This window comes from Poeciliopsis prolifica, unplaced genomic scaffold (genome assembly GCF_027474105.1).
Source record: "Poeciliopsis prolifica strain line A6 unplaced genomic scaffold, Auburn_PproV2 SCAFFOLD011, whole genome shotgun sequence".
In the NCBI taxonomy this organism is placed as follows: domain Eukaryota; kingdom Metazoa; phylum Chordata; class Actinopteri; order Cyprinodontiformes; family Poeciliidae; genus Poeciliopsis; species Poeciliopsis prolifica.
Window position 1 is genome coordinate 11,311,953 of NW_026562386.1, and position 21,771 is coordinate 11,333,723.

The window sequence follows — 21,771 nt, forward strand, 5'->3', positions numbered from 1 at the left end:
AATCAAAAATCACATTTGATTTCCCTCAGCCATAGAGGTAATTCAGAACCACATCATTGCATCACTATAAATGTATCAGTAAAACACCTCCGTTTCATCCTCAATATGAGTGAGTACTGAGTGTTTAACTTCACAAATTGCATTCTTTTAGCACTGACCAATTTGCAGTGTTTAAAAGGCAGTTGTTTCTTTCCACTTTTGTCTCTTACTTGGTCATGATGAGGGATTGCTGCAAAATTTAACAGTCATCATTTGGGTCGACTTCCTCAGACCGATACTTTTTTGAATGCATGCAATTGAATTTGAATATCTTTTTTTTTTTTTCTTCTTTTTTTGTATTGTATTGGTTTTTGGATATCAGTTAGACTTTTTCACTCGTAAAGTTCCTTCATATTGCATTTATGTGAATTGGAGTTTTATAAATATACCAAACTGGAAACTGAGTTAAATTTAAATTCCAAGGATTTATTTACTCTACTTGATAATATCAAGACAGTGATGTTTAAAAACTGAGTCTGAAATTTAAAACTTTGGGATAAATTGTATCAAAATAAATAGTAAAAAGGAAGAGTGATCAGATTTTATTCCACTGCTAATTCAAAAGTTTTATTAATGTTGAACTCAGTTATTTCCTACTTTTTGTTGTCTAAAAACTTGCATACCAATGGAAACCAACTTTAAAAGTGGTTCCCACATTTTGATTGGTAGTCTTTAAGAGTTCCAGGCGAAAGCGATTCTTTCCTCTGGCCCCGTTCCTACTTGGTCCTGAGAAAGAACAATTTTTATGTTGCTGCTATGGAATACAGCAAAGAACTGGTTCTAAAGAAACATTATCATTAGAACCAGTTTGTCAGGAATGACTCCCCACGAATAACTTTAATCTTCTTCTATTCTGAATTATGGGGAGAAATTACAAAAATTGTCAAGCATGTAACTTAAAAAAAAGATTGTTAATGAGGGAGAGTAACATTTTCCTGCTAATGGTGACTTACTGAAAGAGTTTCAGATGCACTGAATAATTTGGCTTTATGTATTAGCGCTGTAATGATTGCACTTTTCCATCTGGATTACATGTGGCAGAAAATCACTAACTGCTGGCCAGGTTTTAAGATGAAGCCTCATTAGTTTTAATTGTGCTGAACTGCCGTCTCCATGCATAATTGCCTTTTGTTGTGACCCCCATTTCCTCTTGTCAACATACTCATAACCGTCCCAGATGTCCCCCTTACCCACTGTTCTATACAAGTGGAAGACTTAAGATAAAAAATAAAAACAGACTCCTTCACAGCAATTGCAGTTGTTGACTTATTCATTGTCATAATGGACACAGTTGACAAGAGCGTCACTTATTTTTAACAGACAGGCACTAATTGATATTGGGAGCCCCTGCACAGTCACAATCTGACTGGTTTAATTATCCAGGGGAAAGAAGGATATGTTCTGAACTAATGCCAGGAATGGGATTTTTCCCAAGCAGAGTGGGAAAGCTCAGAGTGGGGCCATGAAAAAGGACACCACTGTGTGCTATAGGCGAGGAGCTGATTTATGCCCACAGATCCATGGGAAACGCTCCAGTTCCCCGAGTGATGTGAGGGAGTTTCAGAATCCTGTCCTGTAAAGTGATCCCCTCTCCATCCCAGCAAGTGTGGCCCCACTCTACATCTTTCAGGTCAAAGGTTCATGTGTCAGAAACACAGGGGATTGAACGCTTCAACTGCAGTAGTGAATATATTTACAATGAGCTCCATTGACCTCAGAGTGCTGGTAGATCTTAATTTCCACACCAGAACGTTAGACATCTATTAAACATAGAGTTGCCTAAATCCTCTGGACAGGCTCAGATAACGTGAAGATTCTCTGTGTGTTCACAATAGTAGGACATGCTTATTCATAAGGATCTTTACCCAATTCTAAGTTGCTTTACACACAACAAAAGATGGAAGCCAAACACAAGTTAGGCATTTTTGAAAGAAGTTATGATGAACATCAATTACCTCTTTTAACACACGTAGGAGACATTATGCCAACAGAGCAGAACGCACCTCAGCCATGGACATTTTTGTCAGAAGTATCAGCTGTCATGGATTTATTGACTCATTTTTTAAAATGTCTTTGGTTATTGAGGGCTTTAAAGGTTAGCAGGAGAAATTTAATTTACATTAATTAAGGAGTGGAAAATTCACTCCTTAGTTAATGGTAAAGGTTCGTAAGAAAATGATATATTAACTTAGGCAGGAAAATGTGGTGAGTTCTGTTTGTAGCAGAGTTTATTAAGGAGATTGATGGGCAAAACATGGAAAGTACTGTTCAAGTGATTGGGTCAGGAAGTGATAAATGCATGGATCAATGTGTTAGTAAAAGAAAATCAGCATAAAAGGTGGAGGAAAAGTGGTGAGGATGATGTTTTGGAGATGTAACCCATGATTTGGCTGCTGAAGATGACTTGAAGGTTATAGTTATGTGAGAAATGGGTTAGCATACACTTCAAGTGAATAAGGCAGAAGTGGAGATCACATTTAGATGCAGATTTTTACAAATTTGCTCATGTCAAAATTTTTGTAGTTTAGCCAGAGATAATCAGGTGGTGTCCATGATTGTGTCTTTGAAGCGGTCGATGGAAAAAAAGACTTGCCTGTGAAGGTCATAGGATGCAGATAAATGAAAGCAGAATTTAAGATGGCAAATGATGTGGACAATATGGACAATATGACATTATCAAAAAGAGAGGACTAAACAAAATCCTTGGGGAACACTGTTGAACACAGATGTCATGAATTATAGTTAGACAGACATAATCTGAGCCGAGCCGGTATTCAAGTGGTATGTTTGTTTGTTTCAAAGGCTGCCGTAAGGTCAACAAGAACGATGCTGAGGAATCCAGCGGTTAAAGGAAGTTGATGATTTGGTGATTTTTAGCAAGTGCTGTTATATCTGGGCTTCAGATGGTAAAAGAAGACTGAAGATAAGCTGAAGAAAACTGAGGCAAGGTTATTTGAGGACAGGGTTGATGACAATGATTTGAGTCTGTCAGTGACAGACACATAACTGAATGAGGAGTAAGATGCTTACAAAATTCATAAATGCCATTTTATAATCACTTTGTTCTAACTGAGATAAGCAGAAGAACAATGTATTACAAGTCAGCATTGTCAGTTCACCCTCATTGTCAAGACTGAAATGCAGATTGCCACAGCAGATATTAAATCTACATATAAATTGGGACATATTTGTTTGAGTATAAAAAGGAGCTTGTCTACTTTGTTTTTGTATGTAATAATTATCCACACTTTGAAGAGTTTCTCTGTCTTTGCTTCTTTTGTCTTAGATGATTTAAAAAGTATTTGAAAGATACACAGGTTTTGTTCAAAATGTACAAACTAGCTTGACATTTCAAGAGTCATTCTTTTGTCTGGGAAAACGTAATTAGAGCTTTCTTTTGAAACCTTCTGCAAAGAAGAACAATTTTTTTTTGACAACAGATTTAACATATCGATCAGAGCTCTTGAACTGTATTATTACCTTTTATCAAATTAGTCCTTTTTTTTGCACCTACTATCTTAATGTTATAAAATTAAACAGTGGTTATTTTCACATTCTTTCTTGCTAATTTAAAAAATTTTGGATGATCTTTTTTCGCATCTAGCAAATTCTGATGATTTTCAGACCTGTGAATTAATTTCCACACATCCAGGCTGTAAAATGTAATTTTCACCTTTCAATGCAGCCGTAGGTGACACTTGTCGCCCCTCAGAGTAGTCATCCTTTTTGATAGGAGTATCATTAGCAAATGAGAATTAATTAGCTGGCTTAATTAGAGAAATTTGCGCAGCAGTGTGTGCAGCTGGGGATAAGGTCTCATTGCTTGGAATCAGTAGTAAACAGTGTTACTCCATCTTTCATTTGGATATCAAACAAAATTATCAATTCCTAGTTTTATGTAACAGTGCTATGCAAAAGTATCTATTACTAGATTTTTTTTTTTTTTTTTTTTTTTTTTTTACATTTTGCCACATTTTACCATTAATTTCAAAGTATCTTATTCTGTTTTTATGTGACAGACCAATGACAACATGGTACATAATTGTAAGTTGTAAACAAAACAATTCAACAGATTTCAGATCCTCCATTTGCTGATCATATTTTAGTCTTTTTGTCCTTATTTCTTTTCAGAACTCTTGCAGCCTGTTGCAAGAGTTTTTCTTCCAGGATCGTCCTCTGTGTTGTTCCATCAATTTTTCCAGCAACTCTGACCAACGTTCCTGGCTTGCTGATGAAAAGAATCTTCACAGCATCATGTGGTTTAGAGTGTTATATTTTGGTCTGATCTCATTAGAACATACCCTTCTTCATGTTCAATGTGTCGCTTGCTTGTGGAAAACTGCCTACAGGATTTCTAATAGCTTTCTTTCTACAGTGACTTTCTTTTTGCTTCACTCTTCCATGAAACTCACATTCTTGGAGACAAGTTGTTGTTCTCTCAACAGATTTTCTCACATGAGCTGTTGACCTTTGTAATTTCTCTAGTTACAAAGGTAACTTTGTAACTTTAGAGATTTGGGTTTTTTTTTAGAAATCTATGCATCACTTTGTTGGAAAGTGATCAAATGTAGAGGGGTTCAAGAAGTTTGACTCCTTTTGCAAGGCTCTTTACTTCTGTATCTAGTCTGTTTTAGCCATAGAGTCCTGCTGTGGGACACATTCTCACTGTTCTTGTGAGAAAAAAAATCTATTGTGCTGAGCTTTGTTTTGCTCTGTTGGGTAATATTGCTGGCAGATTCCATCACTGAAATTGCCTTTTGACATTTATGTTTGTTTGTGTCCAAATAAATCAGTTTGTTGCTCCTCACCATTCCCCTCTGCATTGTGTATATGTGTTTCTGTGTGTTTGGGATCCTGTTTCTTTGTGGGATTCTCTGAAGGGAGATGCGTGTTTGAAGGGGACAGGCCTTCCAGCCATCAGTCACCATCTAACTGACAGTTCAATCTGATACACAGATTCCATTTGCTGCACTTTACAAGCAGCAGGTCTGATAACAATCCCAGATACCCTAACACATTTCACTATATGTCTTAGTGTGTTTATGGGATGGCGCGTGTGCATGTGAGCCTGAGTGTGCATGTCTTTATGCATCCCCCCACCCCGCATTTAGGGCTGCCTCCGAGGGCTTTTGTTCACCGGTAAGCCAGTCCCCTGTCAGTCAGCCATGTCTTGGGCATTGCCCTCCAGAGAAAGAAAAGGGAGTTGGTCTCCCTCGCACCTGCTTGTATTCGACCTCAAAACATAATTCTTCAATCATCTGAAGCTGCCGTAAGTGAGATGGCTGGCAAAAGAAGCAGACATCAGTCCATTCACACTTGAGCAAATATAATGATCACTTTTGTTTTGTTTAGGTTCCTTCAAAATAATGCTTTCTTCTGGAAGTATGTACGCTCCCTCCAGAGGGGATTTAGTGCTGACAGGTAAAGTTGATTGGACAAATTCCATAGAGATGAGGCACTGGGCCTTTAATATAACTGGAGTAAAAGACCAAAGTTTAACCAAGGTCAACAGGAAACCGTTTGTTACAATTTGGTAAGAAGAAGCACAGTGTTTGTAGAACAGAGGAAATGTGAAGAATTGAGATTAATCAGAGTTGCAGTGCAGAGATGGGCCATGTCTTAATACAAAGATAACCATATTCATCTTCACTGAAGTAATAAAGTTCAGTGAACTTTACTAGCCTATAGTGGTTTTCCTTTCCTCTTTTTAGACCAACACATTGAAGATAAAAGAATAAAAGCCCCTTTTCTACAATACATTTTCCTCTTTCTGTCACAAGCAAGTGTTAGGAACAAACAGGGCAAGAGTTTCCGAGTGTTTGCCAGAGGGTGTTAGATGCAGAGATCAAAAGGGAGGGTGACAGGAAGCAGCAGAGAAAGAGGTAGGACCGGACATATGCAAACAGGAAGAACAAAATTGAAAGCGAAGGAGTGAGAGCAATTGGCTGCATCTTCATGTTGTGATCTGTCAGCGCTGACAGGGGCTGAGTGGAGCAAACATGCATCTCTTGTGTGCCTTCGGTCAGTCTCCATGGAAACGCTGTTTCTCACCCGAACATATAAACTGCATGCTCATCTAACTTTCTTTATCTTTTCAAGCAGTCAGCACAGGCTGTATGAAGGAAGGGGATAACTTCAAAATCCTTTCGTATTTACTTAGATGCAACAGAGGGGCATCATTTGACTGCCTGCAGTGGAAGCATTAGACTGGAGAAAATTGGAGCTGCAGCTCGTACTCCTACATGAGTCCGAGGTTAGACCCACAATTTACCCAGCTGTCATGCAGCGGTACAATTTGGCTCTTGTTGTAAGACTCAGACGTAGCCCTATAACGAACAAAAGTGCAGAGGCCAAGATAACAATCAGTCATTTGGAATAATCATTTCCATGAGTTTATGTTTGGGGAGACGCATCAGTGAGCTTAAGGCCAACGAGTTCAGTCTGGGGTGTGGAGGTCAAGGGGGGCCTCTGGTGGTTGAAGGTGAGGTAACAGCTGTCTTCCTCAGCAGCCTGGCAAGACATTGGATGATATTCAGGTGGTAGTGTAAATAACAGCTATAATAAAGAAAATGTATCTTTATGTTGACTTGTTCATAACCTATTTAAAACAAAATTAAATAGATGTGTACATTCCGAATAACTTTGACAACTGCTTTTAAATGTCTAATTTTCACTTTTTTTACATAATGTGTCACTTTTTGACCCTAATCCTGACCAACTCAGTTGTTAAAAATGTTGCAATGTCTGATTATGAAATTTGTTTTCTTGCCATTCTTTTAGGTCAGTGTAGAGCTTAGAAATTGACCGTCCCACAAACTGCCATGTAAGCCAATCCTCTCTAAGTGAACTGTAGAGTCTAGACTGATGAAGGCCTGTCTCCATCGATGTGCTGTTAAGATCTCAACGCTTGTCTGTCTAACCATCAGCACTATGTTCTGACAGGATAATGAAAACACAAAAAGCAAGACTGACCATGAGTGACTAAGAGCAACAAAATCAGACATTGTCAAGTTTTCACTACATTAACCATTTCAATCCAAACCTGAGTGCCTTCAGCCTTAAAACAGTTCCCACCTGATGCCGGTTTGTGTTCGATGCTGGAAGCCTCCCTTCTCTTATTGCTTGGGAAGCGTGTCACTGGCTGCAAACAGTTTAGTTTCCCCAAACCTTGGGGTGTTTTGACATCAATTATAGTGATGGATGACTGGGGAAAAACAGCTGAATCCCTCCCACACACAGACTCAGCTTGACCACCTCTCATGATCACCACTCCAGCCTCCGGTGCCCAGTGTTTCAGGGAACCTTCAGCCATATCTTCTTTTTTTTTCTATTTGTAAATGTTATTTTTTCTTCCATCCACTGAACAAACCTGCATGCCTTTCTCTTTTCCGTGAGTTGATTTGGCTGAGAAAACACCCGGTGTATACTCTGGCAGTGATGTAATGAGAGCAGGTCACCTCAAGCCCCCATCTGCCATCAAACAGTTCCCTGTGGCCTAGCCAGGGGAGCGCTTCGTGCCTGGAGCTGACCGTGGGAGTTTGAAAAGCCAGTTTAATATTTAACTTGTCAAACTTGTATGTGTGTATTGCTGTTCACTCATATGAACTCTTCAGATTTGCTTGTTTGCACATTTACATGTACTAAAGCAGCAACTGCTCACAAATACTGTATTAGGCGTAGAAGTATTCATGGACACATGGAGTTGTTTGAATGTTTTGAAGGAAGTTTGTATGTTTTCTCTTTCTCTCTCTGTCTCTCTCTCTCCTCTCACACACTGGAATGTGTGCACAGACTGATTTATGTGTCTTCCATAGTGTGTACATGTCCTTCTCACAAAGTGAGTGTGTGGGTGTGTGTTTGCGAAAGCACAACCATGGTTTTTGTTCTCACACATTTGCACTGGTGTAGTTTGACAAATACATGATGTCGTAAGCCTCACAAATACCTACTGCACATAAATGACCTTAACTCCACTTCTAGCTGGAATAGAGGCAGCGGGTATGGGCCAGTGTGAGACATTCATAGTATGATAACCTTGAAATATGAAGTGGTTTACTCAAACTTTTTATGCAAAAATTTAAAACACCTTTATTAAAGCAACTGAAAAAGGTATTTCAGAAGCTTCTACAAAAACACAATATATGGAAAAATACAGCTTTAATTTTATTTTCTGTTATTGCTATGTTTACATTATGATTTTGATGTATTGATGTAGAAATATGGAGTTAAAGACTCAAATGAGTTTGTTTTTAAAAGCTTATTGCATAGAATGTTGTACCCTCTTTGCTGTTATCAATCAATCAAGTAATCAAATTTTATTTGTATAGCACATTTCAGCAGCAAGTGCTTTATATCACAATAAACACAAAAACACAAAGTTATCAAGTGGGGGGTTCTTGCCTTTGCATCCACAAAAGGGGTACTGGTTACACTGGTTGCAGTTACACTGGTTACACTGGCCTGCAGTGTGCAGCACCTGGGAGAGAAGGTCGCGTTACATTCTGGTCGCACTGGAACTTTTACTGTCTTATGATCAAAAGCACTTTAAAGAATTTCAGGAACAACATAAGAGAAAATTTTATTCCCTAGCATTTTAAAATTTTGCTAGGTTTTTATACCAATCCTTGGCCCATGTCTCCTATACATTTTTTAAAAATTGTATTATATATTTAAGCTACATGAACCTTTTTTTCATTATAGTTCAGTTTGATGGAGTGGAAAAGTCTCGAATGTCACCCACCAAGGATGGGAAAACCCGCCCGCTGCAGCGACATTCCAGTGGCTGTTTGGTCAACACCAAAATGACTTCACTGGACCACAGCAGCTCCTCTCTCGGGGAACGTATTGACCCCACGATGCCTCTGGAAAGCCAGTTGTGAGTGTGATTTTTGTTTGTTTGTTTGCTGGGGGTTTATCTTTATTGCATTTTTTTAACCTTGCCATATATTCACTCATCCTTCTTTCCTTGTGTTGGATGCAGTTGGTACCACGGAGCCATCAGCCGAACGGATGCAGAGTCTCTGCTCAGGATGTGCAAGGAGGCCAGTTACCTGGTTAGAAACAGCGAGACCAGCAAAAACGACTACTCCCTCTCCCTTAAGTAAGAGCCTCCCATTTTGCATTCACAAAGGGATGCTTTATTTGAACAGTTGCAATATTTCAGGTGCAACATACTGAATATTTGGCCACCGGGATGCCCTTTGTGCCTATGTCTGATATAGACCTGAGTGGCTAAGGTCATAAATCTCAAGAAGCATCGTAGTAGCCTTGGAGTGATCGAGTTTTATAAGACAAACTAAGGTTACTGAAAAATACAATCCTAATTGCAACATTGAGCAATAATATAGTTATTCCATGTTTTTCCAATATTGTGTGTCCCAAGAATGCCTCCTTTTAAAAGGATGCAACCTCCAGCAGGACCAAGCTCACTGTGAACAACCATCTGTTATAAACAGCTGGTGGCTGAGAGGACATCACAAGCAAGTTGTTTACCTGTGGTCCGTTGTGTTGATGATTCTTACTTTTTGGGTGCAAATAATTTCACCCTTCAAACCTCTTTCTTTCAGCTGTTGTACCCCCTGGTCTTACGCTGTCCTCCACATCACCTTTGTTTCCTTCATTTCACAGCATCTTCTCCCTAATTTGCTGACGTGTCCAGTGCTCACAGCTTGGTTACCGGTTACCCCATCGTTGGTGACCTCACTCTCTTTGATGCATTCTGCTGGGGGTTAAAAGGAGCCTCTCTAATTAACTTAGACACAAATGTTTTCTCGGGGAGAGGTTATCTCCGTGTCAAAGCCCCGCAGAGCAGTCACTTTTGGTTTCTCTCTACGAGCTAATAAGGACAAACTGACATGGAAACATATCCTGAAACGTTTAACCCTCCAAAGCTTTCCAAAATAAACATAAACAGCATCAGCTCAGCTTTAAAATGTCAGTGTCTTGGTTAAATAAGAATTGTTTGTTTAAAAAAACAGTTGGATATGAGTAATACTCTGCAACTCTCTGTCAATCCTGATATGAGATGAAACCATAAAATGCAAAGAGACACTGATTAGCCTTTGCAATAACTGCAGAGCTCTGCTTGCTTGAGGCTCATATGTCTTGAAAGAGAAAATGATTCTGTTCACTGCTCATGGAGGGGTTTTTTTTACATGCCACTGTTGCTATCTGGGTTACTTTCTGTTGCACCGAATGATTATTTGCTTTTGCTTCAGCTGCTGTTTGTTTTCCTTCTATAACTACTGATAAAAAGATGAACAGTCTCCTAAAACACAGATCTGCTGCCGTTCAGAGCATATCTAACTAGAGAACAAGCTGAAAGATCCAAACATCTGTAATGGTACATACAATTAGGTGTTGTGGAGAGAAATGGATCTTACTTTAATCCCTCTTCTGTTTTTTTTTTTTTTTTTGTATTATTATTATTATTTGGTTCCATTTATAAAGCCTGACCTGCGGAAAACTCTCAGCAGGAAATTAGGTGAACTTGTATTTCTATTTCAGAAATGAATGGATTGGAAAGGAATGAGATCTCTGAATGTTTGGGCTTTGTGGCTAATTCACTTCATAAAATGTAGATGAACCCTGTCATTCAGCAGGCTTATACACCTAAATACATTTTGGAAATATATATCAGGAAAAGCAGGTAAAATAAGGATTTTGATCTTTTTATTTTCCAAGAAAATAAATATACACAATTTTGGAATTACATTCAGATTGTAATGTTCTCAATATTCTTAGAGTTGATGCCTTTTTGCACCATCAGAAAATTACTTTGCATCACTCCTTAATATCCTGTCTTGTTGGAAACCATGCATTGCCATAACACTGCCTCGACATGTTTTACTAAAGGATTTGTGTTATTTATCATTTAAACGCATATATGTTGTTTAATTCCCCTAAAGTATATTGTTACTTTTACAAAGTTTTAATTTTCTCATGGACTTTGTGTGTTTGAGACTAAGTCCAAGTACTGTTCTCACTGTCTCCAAAATCTTGATGGACAGTAACACTCCGAGTTTGCCCCTAACATTTAATCCATGTATTAATAAAGAACTGCTAATGGTAGGATCTAGACTTACTGATTGTCTTACCTAAAGATTGGGGTTTAAAGTTTGCTAGTGATATGGGTATAAATCCATAAATCCACTAAAGCTAAGTCACAGAAAAAACAGACATTCATTCAGTTTCGATAAATCTTTTTCTTTTAGTAATAATTATGAAGGTGCCAAGAATCCATTTTCCCCTTTGCACCATAAGAATGAAATACAGATGAGCTAATACTCTGGGTTTTACAGCCACAAAAGAAATATCAGATTGCAAGATTATAGGATTTACTGACAAATATGTGGCAATTTATGGTTGTTGTTTTCCCCAGACCAATTAGAACCAGACAGTAAGAAAAGCTTACTTCAGTTCTTTTCAGTATAAGGCAACAAAACAAGTTGTAAAAAGTATTCACATCCCTTGACATTTTCTTACATTTGGTCAGGTAAAATCAACATACTTCAATGGTTTTTTGTTTGTTTTTGTTTTTTTTTTCTAATTGGAAATTTCTGTGATGGACCAAAACAATCAAGTTTGTGACATAAAAATGAAATGACACGTTTTTGTTTATCTGTGTGGCATGCACTTCTATTCATCAGGAATGATGAATATACTTTCTTACAGCCTTACAGCTGATTCTCTGATCTTTATCCTGCTATTATCCAGTTATTAAACCAGGAGAGTGGTTGGTACTAGCAGTGCTTGTAATATTGTTTTCCATCAAACCCCATTTATACTTCACCACCTTTTTATCACAGACTTGTTTGGTGTATTTTTTTTTCTCTGTTAAGATATTTGTTCACTAATATTCTCTCACAAACTTTTGAGGTCTTCATAGAACTGCTAAATATATATTGAGAATAACTTTCACACTGTTGGATTCTGTTTACTAATCTTCTGAAGGCAATTGGCTGCACCATAGTTTCTTTTGGCATATGAGAGGGAAAGTAGATTAATATAAAGATACACCACACTTTTTCAAATTTTATATTTATTGTGCTTCACCCATGTTGTACTGTGTGTGCTTAGTTTACACATAAAATCCAGTGAAAGCACATAAAGTTTGTGCTTTTAATGTGACAAAATGTGAAAAAGTTCAGTGTGTATACAGTGTGAGTTCATTCTGTACTCTACTATATGCCATCTCCTGGATTTCACAGAGCAACTTGTTGTGACCTTGACTTCAGTCATGTGAAACCCAGAGACAGATTTGAGTTGATGGAGTGACAGGTGCCACCACCTTACAGGCAGAGGTGGCTCCAGGTTCAGGCTCCTGACACATGCTCCTGCTGCCACAGAAAATGAGCAGAAACCCAAGGTGAAGAGCCTCCATGTCTGAGGTCACTGAAAAATGTATGAGCCCATGAGGTGGCACAAATGTGCATTGCATTATTGATAAGGACAGGCGTCACCAAGACCTCCTGTCTATTCAGCTATTTGGTCTAAACGAAAACCTTTGTTCTCTTTTTTTAAGAGTACTCAATTCCCTTTTTTCTGCTCAGCCGCCCCACACCTTTTCCCCATTTTTCCTTCCTTGGGCATGTTTGAAACATTTTTAAACCCCTCACACGTTTTCAGAGTACACCATTGTTCCACTTTTCACATCATAGAACAGATGTGTGCAGCTTGTCTCATCTGTCTAAGTGGAGAAGTTGTTAGAGAAAATAAAATGTTTCCAGGTGACTGTTTGATGTCAACTTGCAGATATAGAAAAGCTCAATTCAGCTGGGAACAAAAACTGCAAATGTGTATGTAGGCCGTTTTCATAATATACAGGTCCATCTCAACATATTACAATACCATTGTAGAATGAACGTATTACAGATAGTAATACCAAAGGTAAGACATATGAACTTTGTGGATATAATGCATGCAGTTTCATTAACACTTACAGCTAATAAACACCGCAAATTCTCAGAAAATTATAATATTATGTAAAGCCAATAAAAAGGGATTTTAATACAAAAATGATGCATTATGTCAGTGTTCTCTTTACTACATTCGTCCAACAATCACTGACAGCCTCCATAACGACTGTTAGGCACAAAATGTCACTGATACAAAAAAATTGTCAAAAGTTGTTGTCCTTTTGAATTTGTTGAAGTGGTTTTCACCTCAGAGCCACTGTATAAAGGAGATACTGATTTCATTTTCTAGCAGCATGCCAAAAGTATCAGTTCTTTGGTATCTTTGTACATGGGTGAAAACCAAACTCGCCTGATCAAAACCTAATAGAAAATTTAAGAAATAAAAGCATCCGATGCAGCAATGTTGACAAACTGAAGGTCACTATTAAAGCAACTTGGCCTTTCTTAACACAACAACAGTGAAATTGACTAGTCGTCTCCATTTCATGCTGCATTGTTGCAAAATTTTATTAAAAAGGAGATCTGAATATGTTGAGTGCATATACAATATGGCACATAGACATAATTTGTGGCACACTGACATTTCTGCATTATGTAATGTTCTGATTTTCAGAAAATCTGGCCTGACCATTTTTTCATTGGATGTAAACCATAATGTTTGAAATGAATAGATAAGCACTTTGTCACTTTGTGTATAATGAATCTAAATAATGAGTTTTACTTTTTAAATTTAATGTAATTTCTTTAGATTGGGGTTTAAAGTTTGCTAGTAATATGGGTATAAATCCATATAAATTTATAAAAGCATCCAGTGCTCAGTTAGTGATTAATAGCTTGGCATGGATTATCCCAGTTATTTTATGGTTTGTCCACATTTGAAATAATAAGCACACAGTATCTGATGCCTGAATAAAAGTCACACGGGGTCATCATCATTTGGGCTGATGACTTCTCAGTTTCAGCTGCTGTGGATTCATAATGCAGAGAGCATCATTCACAAAGCAATCCAATATGCTGGAGGTGGAGATAAGCTGTCAGGCTGTTCCTACTATGAGTGCCGCTCAGTTCAAATCAAAGTCATAAACCTCAATAAACACGACAGCAGCCCTCCCTGGTGAGATTCATCCTGATTACACAAATAGAGGGTCCACAAACACAGGAATATGATAACGTTACAAAGGCCTGTCAGCTCTAAAAACAGCCCCACAGTCATTTTATCAACAACACTGCTGTGTCCTGGTTTCTGTCTCTGCTGGACCGTAATGTGATAAGGAGCCCTGAACTCCAATTGGGAAACCAGCTGGGAATCTAAAAATGCTGCTATTGATGTGTTTGCCTTTTTAAGTGTGGCTCTGAGTAAGCTAACACCCTCCTACCAGCGCAGTATTCATGCTGAAGATTCATCAAACGCATTTTACAGAGTATTTTTTTTTTTTTCTGAAATAAGTGTTTGCAGAATCATGAAAATGGAAAGAAATGCATTAGGGAAAGCGTCTCTTCAAACTGGGATGGACTTAATGATTGTGCTCCGAAATGGGAGCCAGAGGGGCAGTAATGGAGCAGTCTCATAGTTTTGTTTACTTCAGTTTTTGCTTAGCAATCTTGCATTTCTGACTTGCCTATGAAACGCTTTGTAGATTTGAAATATACCCCCCAGTCAGTCTCCATGAAAAGAAACTTGAATCTTGATGTATTCTCTGTAATCTCTGAATTTACAGCAAGCAAATTCCTAAAACTAGAACTGCTCTCATTCATTTAAATCTGTATTTATATATTCTTCTTTATTCATTCTTAATGGTTGTCCTTTAATTGAACTCTGTAGATTTTTTCCCTGGTTTGTTTATTTGCATGCATGAAGAGAGAACTACCGCCAGCTCTTGCAATTACATTATTTGGAAAGTACAGATTTGCGTGCAAGGTGCGTGAAGCCTTGTTTATGCTCCTGTTTGTCCCAGATAACACATGTGAATATGTATGTAAATATAGCAGGATATATTGGTGAGTGGTTACAAGTAAGAATTTTGTTCCTTGATTAAATAAAAAAAGGAATGTTGATATAAATCTTATCACCAGGCTTGACAGCTGCGTTTTGTATTTATAAATCCAAAACAGAAATATGTGCCTGTTTGTTGCTCATATAAATCAATCATCCATTCCTTTTTTCTTCATAGGTAATATATATACTATTTTAAGGTGCCTTAAACATGCCTTATACATGCCTGCTCTGTAGCCTTATAGTAAAACAGTGACATTTCAAGGGTTTTCTACCTATAGGTCGGAAAAAAGGTGTTTGAGAATTAATTTTAAATTTTAAAAAGTATGACACGACTGAAGCATTTTCCAAGTCTACATAAGCATGGAAAAAGAAAAAAATCCACCAATTTTTGCATCTATAGTTTGCTTATTTGATTGCTTTATGAGTTATCATAATCCTTATTCCCTTTTCTGTCATTTATTTTCCCTAATAAAAATGCTGTATTTTTCTCCCATTGCTTTTTTAAAATCCAGACATTACATTTCCAATAAGAAGAAAAAACATGGAGTAGATCAGGTGGAAGTTAAGTGAGGTGAAAAAATAAACATTTTAGATCATGATAAACACATGCCATTATGTGCTACAATGTGTCAGGGTTAGAGTTAGCATCTAATGATTAAAAGAGGTTTTATGCAGTAGTGTTGTGCCAGGACAAATTCTCCTAAAGCATATTTTTGCTGTATATAGGAAACATTTATGAATTTTTCTTCACTAAAGTCTAGTGTTGCATTACTTAGCACCTCCCACGCTGCTCAAAAAACATTCTATTTTTAGGGAGCAGATTACTGGCACACTGTAAAATGTATTGATCCAAAGCTCCTGGCACACTGGGGGCTTTTAATTTGCTGTGCTTTTATTGCTGTAGCTTAAGTGATTTATCCAGGGGCTTCATCAGCCCAATCTTTACGTGCTGCTTGAATTCTAGGGACCTTAAGCAACCTTCCCTTTTAGTCTGCGCCCCAGGTGGCCTCGACCTTATCAGAGGTAATCCGGCTTTTAGAGCATTGTTATGTTTTGGATATAAAAACAGAAGCAGGTGCCAATCAGGAAGAGATGATCCACAGAGAGCTCTATTCTTTCCATCCTTATCTCATTAATGTTTTAAGCCATGAATGTATGTGATTTATTTCTAATCTCAGTGTTGGGCAGTCCAAAAGATGTTCTGTTTTGTACTTCCTAACGATTTGTGTTTTTTTTTTCTTCCCTTGTCCGTGTCCAGGAGCAGCCAGGGCTTCATGCACATGAAACTGTCACGGACCAAGGAGAACAAGTACATCCTGGGCCAGAACAGCGGCCCCTTCGACAGCGTACCTGAGATCATACACTTCTACTCAAGCCGCAAGCTGCCCATTAAGGGGGCAGAACACATGTCCCTGCTGTACCCTGTAGGCATCAGGACACTATAGTGCTTTGAGGTGGCATGTGGCAGGCGTCCGACCCAACGCAGGACTCACTGGGCCCGTCCTCATGCCTCTGCTCTTCCCTTCCGTCTGGGTTGAAATTATGGGAACATGAACATCGGCATTCAAAAGTGCTGATTCTGACTCACCTCACTGGCTGACGGATTCCAAACGGGTTTCGAAGGCCACTTTCATACTATCTCATACAAACAGACTCAATATTCCAGATGTTTTTATTACTTTGTTGTGTTTTATTTATGTGGACGTACTCTTATCGCATTGGAGACTGATTATCTGATGAGCAAAATTTCAGTAATTGTTGAGCTGAGAGCTCGTAGCACTTAACACTAAAAGAAAAGAGGTACAACACATCATTGGTCACTGGGGTCAGTCTTTTCTCCTAAACTATTGTACCTGTTCCAGCTGTTTGAGCATCTCATTTGGATAGGCACTGTTGTTGCTTTAGTTTTACTTCAAAGGGGACTTGAAAACAAGGCCGACATTTATGATGCCTGTTGCACAATATTTTCACGCAGACCTTGCGCAGCAACCCAGATATTGAATAACGTGACCGTGTATGAATCCCCAGCTGCAGGTAAACAACAGGCCTGTGAGCTGAGCAGACTGATATCTCTATGTTGTCATAGTGCATGTTGTCTGCTATCCATCACTAAGTGGGTGTATCACGCCAGTGACAATGTAAGTACCACGATGGTGAGACAGGCAGGAAAAGAATGATGGATGGGTCAACTAATCTGACACAGCAAAACTGGCCAAGGCTGGAGACCGGAGCCTGTCCAAATGGACCAAATTATCCCCCGTACCCTTGCGTGGAATGGCTTTGCATGGGGGAGAATGAAATATGCCTGCATTGTCTACCTCAAAAAATCAATTTCATTCCCCCATCTGCAGATCAATAGGTACAATGGGATTGTAGACATCGATCTGCTCTCCCTGTGACATTCCCAATCACCTAAAAACTGTCATTGGTTTTAGGAACATATTTTTTTCTTTCTTTATAAAAATGATTAGAATTATGAGAACAAGCCTTTTGGTTCAGATCAGGAACTGTATGTATCGTCACTGTTATAAATACTATGTGATGTCAGTAACAAATGTTTGCTTAATGCCTTATAATGCATGGGGTCAAATAAGTCCGCTTAGATCAGCTAATTTCCCAGTCCTGCTTTCAGCGATTGTTGTGTGACTGTTATTTATTCTGGGTAATTATTACCTATGTTTTTCCGCTTCAGCCTGCTCGCCCTCTTTGTTCTGATGGAATCTTGGGAGTTTTAGGAACTTTGCGTTTTTTTTTTGTTGTCTCCTGCTCTGCTAAGCGCACGCTTGTCTCTGAGACACATGTCCAACAAGGTTGTCAAGTACTCACCCACCCACCAACCCACCTGGCCGACACATCAATCACAGCACTGCCTGTCCAAACCATTTGAACACCTTCCTTCAGCCGATCATGCAACTACTTTGCATTAAAACCTTCAGATGTCCACCTGTACACTGTTTGAATGCATAAGAGAATGTGTTCGACCTGCTTACTGCTTGTGCTCAAATTGTCCTGGTTGTTAGCTCTTTGTTTTACTTGTAAATTCTAAAAAGAAGCACTTACCAGTGATTTTTCTTCTTTTTTTTTTTTCTTTACTTTTATTCTGTATCTTTTTAGCACCACAAAGCAGCATTGTTAGGCTTTTGGTTAAATTTTTCTCCTTTTTCTCCCAAACCAGTAGTCATTCTTATGACAGATCAAATGGTTTTAAATCCATTTGGTCCCAGTGGATTTAAATCCATTTGATCTGTCAAAGCATGACATCGTAAATGCAGTCCAATATGCATGTTTCAAATACTGTACTGTGCTTTGATGAGTACGTAACAGCAAAATGGTTTAGGTTGGATATGACCCAAGATATCTGAGAAAAATTATTTGAAAAGTGGAATACATTTTGGCTTTCACCATTACTCCTGCTGTGTGCTATGCAACTGTAAACTGCAGTCATTAAAAGGCGAAACTGGGAACTGGGTGGAGTTTGTGCCTCAGTGAAAAGCTTATGATGGTACAATAGGTCCGGCTGGAGGAGGAGACGTAATCGGAAGAGTGACCCGGTTAGAGGCGTAGAAAGTGGGCAGATAGACGTTGCATTCTGAGGGTGTCTCTTTGTGCTTTAATGAGGAATAGTATGTTGTCGTTGTGGACCTGTGTTCTCTTGAGAGAAGATCTCTGATAGAAAGCTAATTTTAAAATAAACTATGTATGGTGTCTTTTTTTGTCGCGAATGTTCAGGGTTTAGCAGAAATGATTATGATAGAAGTGGCTCTTTATTTAGTCCTGCTGCTGATGAGTACTACTCTACTAAAGGAAAGAGCCCATGTATGATGGCAGCACTGCCTGCTGTGAGGCCTTAGCTTTGGGATAAAGGAAACTAGACTTGTAGTGGAAGAGTACAAGGGAGTCTGAGGGAAGGGAGTTGTGATGAGGGGGAAGAATGTGCTGCAGTCAGCAGAGACATTCTTAACATCCTTGTATTTCTATTATGGAAACCTGAAAGAGCCCCCTCTCCATCGGAAGTGTCTTAAAGGTTATGTGTGTGTGTGTGTGTGTTGAAAAGCTGTTGTGCATGCATAAAGCCATGAACTGGGTGTGTGAATGCGCGTGTGTGGCTGCGTACATCAGCCATCGACTCGCCCCGGGTCTTCTCTCGTGTTATTGCTTTATCGTGGTAACGTGGCATGTCTGAGTTTTTCTTGTGTACATTTTCGTGCCACATATGTATGCACTAGTGTAACGCATCTCTGTAAAGTCCCCCATGGCCAAATGTATATACTGAATGTATTAAATGGGGACGTAGAGGCATCATGGTGCAAAATAAATAAAGTTGGGTTTATGAGTTTAACGTGTGCTATGATATTGTGTTTTTCCTGTCTGCACCCTCACACACGAACATCAGAAGAAAACATAATAATTTGTGAGGGAAAAGCCTCCTCCAGTATCCACACCAGCACTGGTTACCATGGTAAACCCTCTCAATGTTTAGGGAAGATGAACTATTGTTTGATTCAAGGACAGAATCCAGCACCAGTATTCAACCACTTGTTGTTTATTGATCCTTGTTGCTGCCAGGTTTTGTGTTATATTCAGTGCTTTGCAAAAGTCTGTTCCTGTAATCTTTTTCACAAATTGTCACATTTCAAACTAGTCCTCTAGTTGGATTTAATGTGTTAGACTAAGGCAAAATAGTGTGTAACTAGGAGAGGAAATAGACTGTTTTTTATCACAGTACCCCAAACCAATAAATGCCTTCAGAAGTCTCCTAATTGCTCAGTAGATTGTGTTATTTATTCTTCTTATGAATTCTCCTCAAGAAAGCAGAATACAATTCTGTAAAAAAAAAAAATGATTATAATACCTTTGCTAACTGTTTGAGTAGTGTTAAATGTGCAGTGGTGAGATAAAGCTTTTAAGTTTTACTTATGAATTCCCCAGTCTACAATAATGCTAAAACAAAATATCCAGTTTACTTTTGCAATGCAGCAGCAGTATGAGACTATTTTCAATATGTTCATTTGTCACCAAACATAGCCCCACTGTTCACCTAAAGGCTGGCAGTTTAGCGCTCATTACGGCTGAAGGCAGCTTAGACAGTTAAATCCTTTGCCTCCTTCTCTTTGATTGCTTTTGGAGCCACTGCATTGTGACTGTAAAGCAATTTTTACCAACACATTTTGGCCAGAACGCAGTTGGCTTACATGTGGAAGGAGCACACGCAGGGGGCTGATGAAAGCATCTCGAGTTCTGTGGCTGTTGGCAGAAACCTGTGTTGCACGAACCTTAAAGTTGGCTCTCACAATAACCCCAGAATTTATTTTGTTAATATGACTGTGTGCAATATTAAATTTTAATTTTCTCTCTGTTTTGCTTCAAAACTTGAAGCAAAACTTTAAAAAAACGAGCAAACTTCAAGAATCAATGGAAATAGAAACTGTAATTTTAGATTTTGCCAAGAATTTCACAATACTCAATTAAATCATTAACTTTGGTTAAAACAAAGGTTAGAGATGACATTTCAAACGTAACTCTCTTACTTAGAAGCGTAATCTTTGCCCTCCTCTCTGCTGAAGCCTCTTTTTCTTCTAGAAAAACTCCAGAAAAGGGTTAAAGTACCATGGGATAAAATGCATCAAAGAAGCTTTGTGGAAAAAGTGAGTGTTGAAAAAGAGGCAGAAAGAATAAGAAGCATGGCTTGAAAGCATTGAGTGGGCGATGAGGGTACAAAACAGTCTTGTATCTAACGAAACCGCATTTCATATTCTGTTCAGTCATACCCAGTGAAAAGCAATCTCAGGTAACAGACCTTATGTCACGTGAGTTGCCTTCTTTCAGAGAGACAAAAGCGTACCGAGGCCGATATGCTAACCCGATCCTTTCCTCCTGCTTTGAGATATTTGAGGATTTCATCTGCATAGAAAAGTGTCTGTATTGTTCTGCATGTCTGTGGAGGCTTGATTAGACAAGCTTCCTCACAATTTCAACACGTCTGGCGCTGATTATTTCCTCTGGCCCAATATATTGCCAGTAATGACAGAGCACAGGACCCTTGCTCATTATCTAAAAATCCCAGGTGCCATGGGAGTAATTGGGCAGAATTGGGCCTAGTTCAAAACACAGTGATTGATTCATAAGGGATGCTTCTTGTTTACGCTGCTTCCTGCCTCTGCCCACAAGTGGTCTTTCAAAATTACGCATCACTCTTGCAATATCCTAGAATTGACAAAAACATGCTGGACAATTCTAACTCTCAATTACTGTCTCAGAATTATTGAAAACTTCTATAATCAAACGTTTATGCAGAGGAAAGGTAAAACAGTTAAAAGATGCTGTTCAATATAAAAGTGTGACAAAACTCTGCACAAGTCCTCTGTATTTATGTGTAATTTTAGCCTTACAAAATTATTAACATTTGAATGTTACATTACATACAATGAGCTGCCATCTTTCAGTCAGAAACAAAATGGACCTTGATGCAGCGTGTCAAAGCATCTTAACAATCACATCCATGACAGTGTTCGGTGCTCCATTTACAACTTTGCAATGTAATTTGGCTCAGAAAATTGTCCACAATAGTGCGAGCTGTGCTTGGAAAGAGTCAGCCGCTGTACTGAAAAGCATATAAGTGATATACTACCCTGGATAATACATTGTATTTAATGATGCATCTGCTTTCAAAGCTTAACAGCCACTGAAGTGTTGGAAAGCAAGACTATATTGTATCTGCTTAGCTTAAATGCCAGTGTCTCACAGAGAAAGCACATCTGTCTTTTCTTTAATTTGCCTGAAAGCTGGCGTTGCTTTTATTCTCGAATACTTTTATTGAAG

The 21,771-nt window shown here is 38.6% G+C and overlaps 1 protein-coding gene across 3 annotated transcripts in view; it reads left to right on the plus strand.

Annotated features, from left to right (window-relative positions):
• The window catches only part of zgc:158464 (uncharacterized protein LOC791139 homolog), a 103,669-nt gene extending 84,378 nt beyond the window's left edge, over positions 1–19,291 (plus strand). For all 3 annotated transcript variants that reach the window (XM_055036763.1, XM_055036762.1, XM_055036764.1), the window contains 3 exons: positions 8,740–8,914; positions 9,020–9,139; positions 16,211–19,291. In XM_055036763.1, coding sequence (XP_054892738.1) covers positions 8,740–8,914; positions 9,020–9,139; positions 16,211–16,397 — 482 coding nt within the window. In that variant the 3' untranslated portion in view covers positions 16,398–19,291. The remainder of the gene's footprint in view (positions 1–8,739; positions 8,915–9,019; positions 9,140–16,210) is intronic.
• Positions 19,292–21,771: the final 2,480 nt, after the last annotated feature.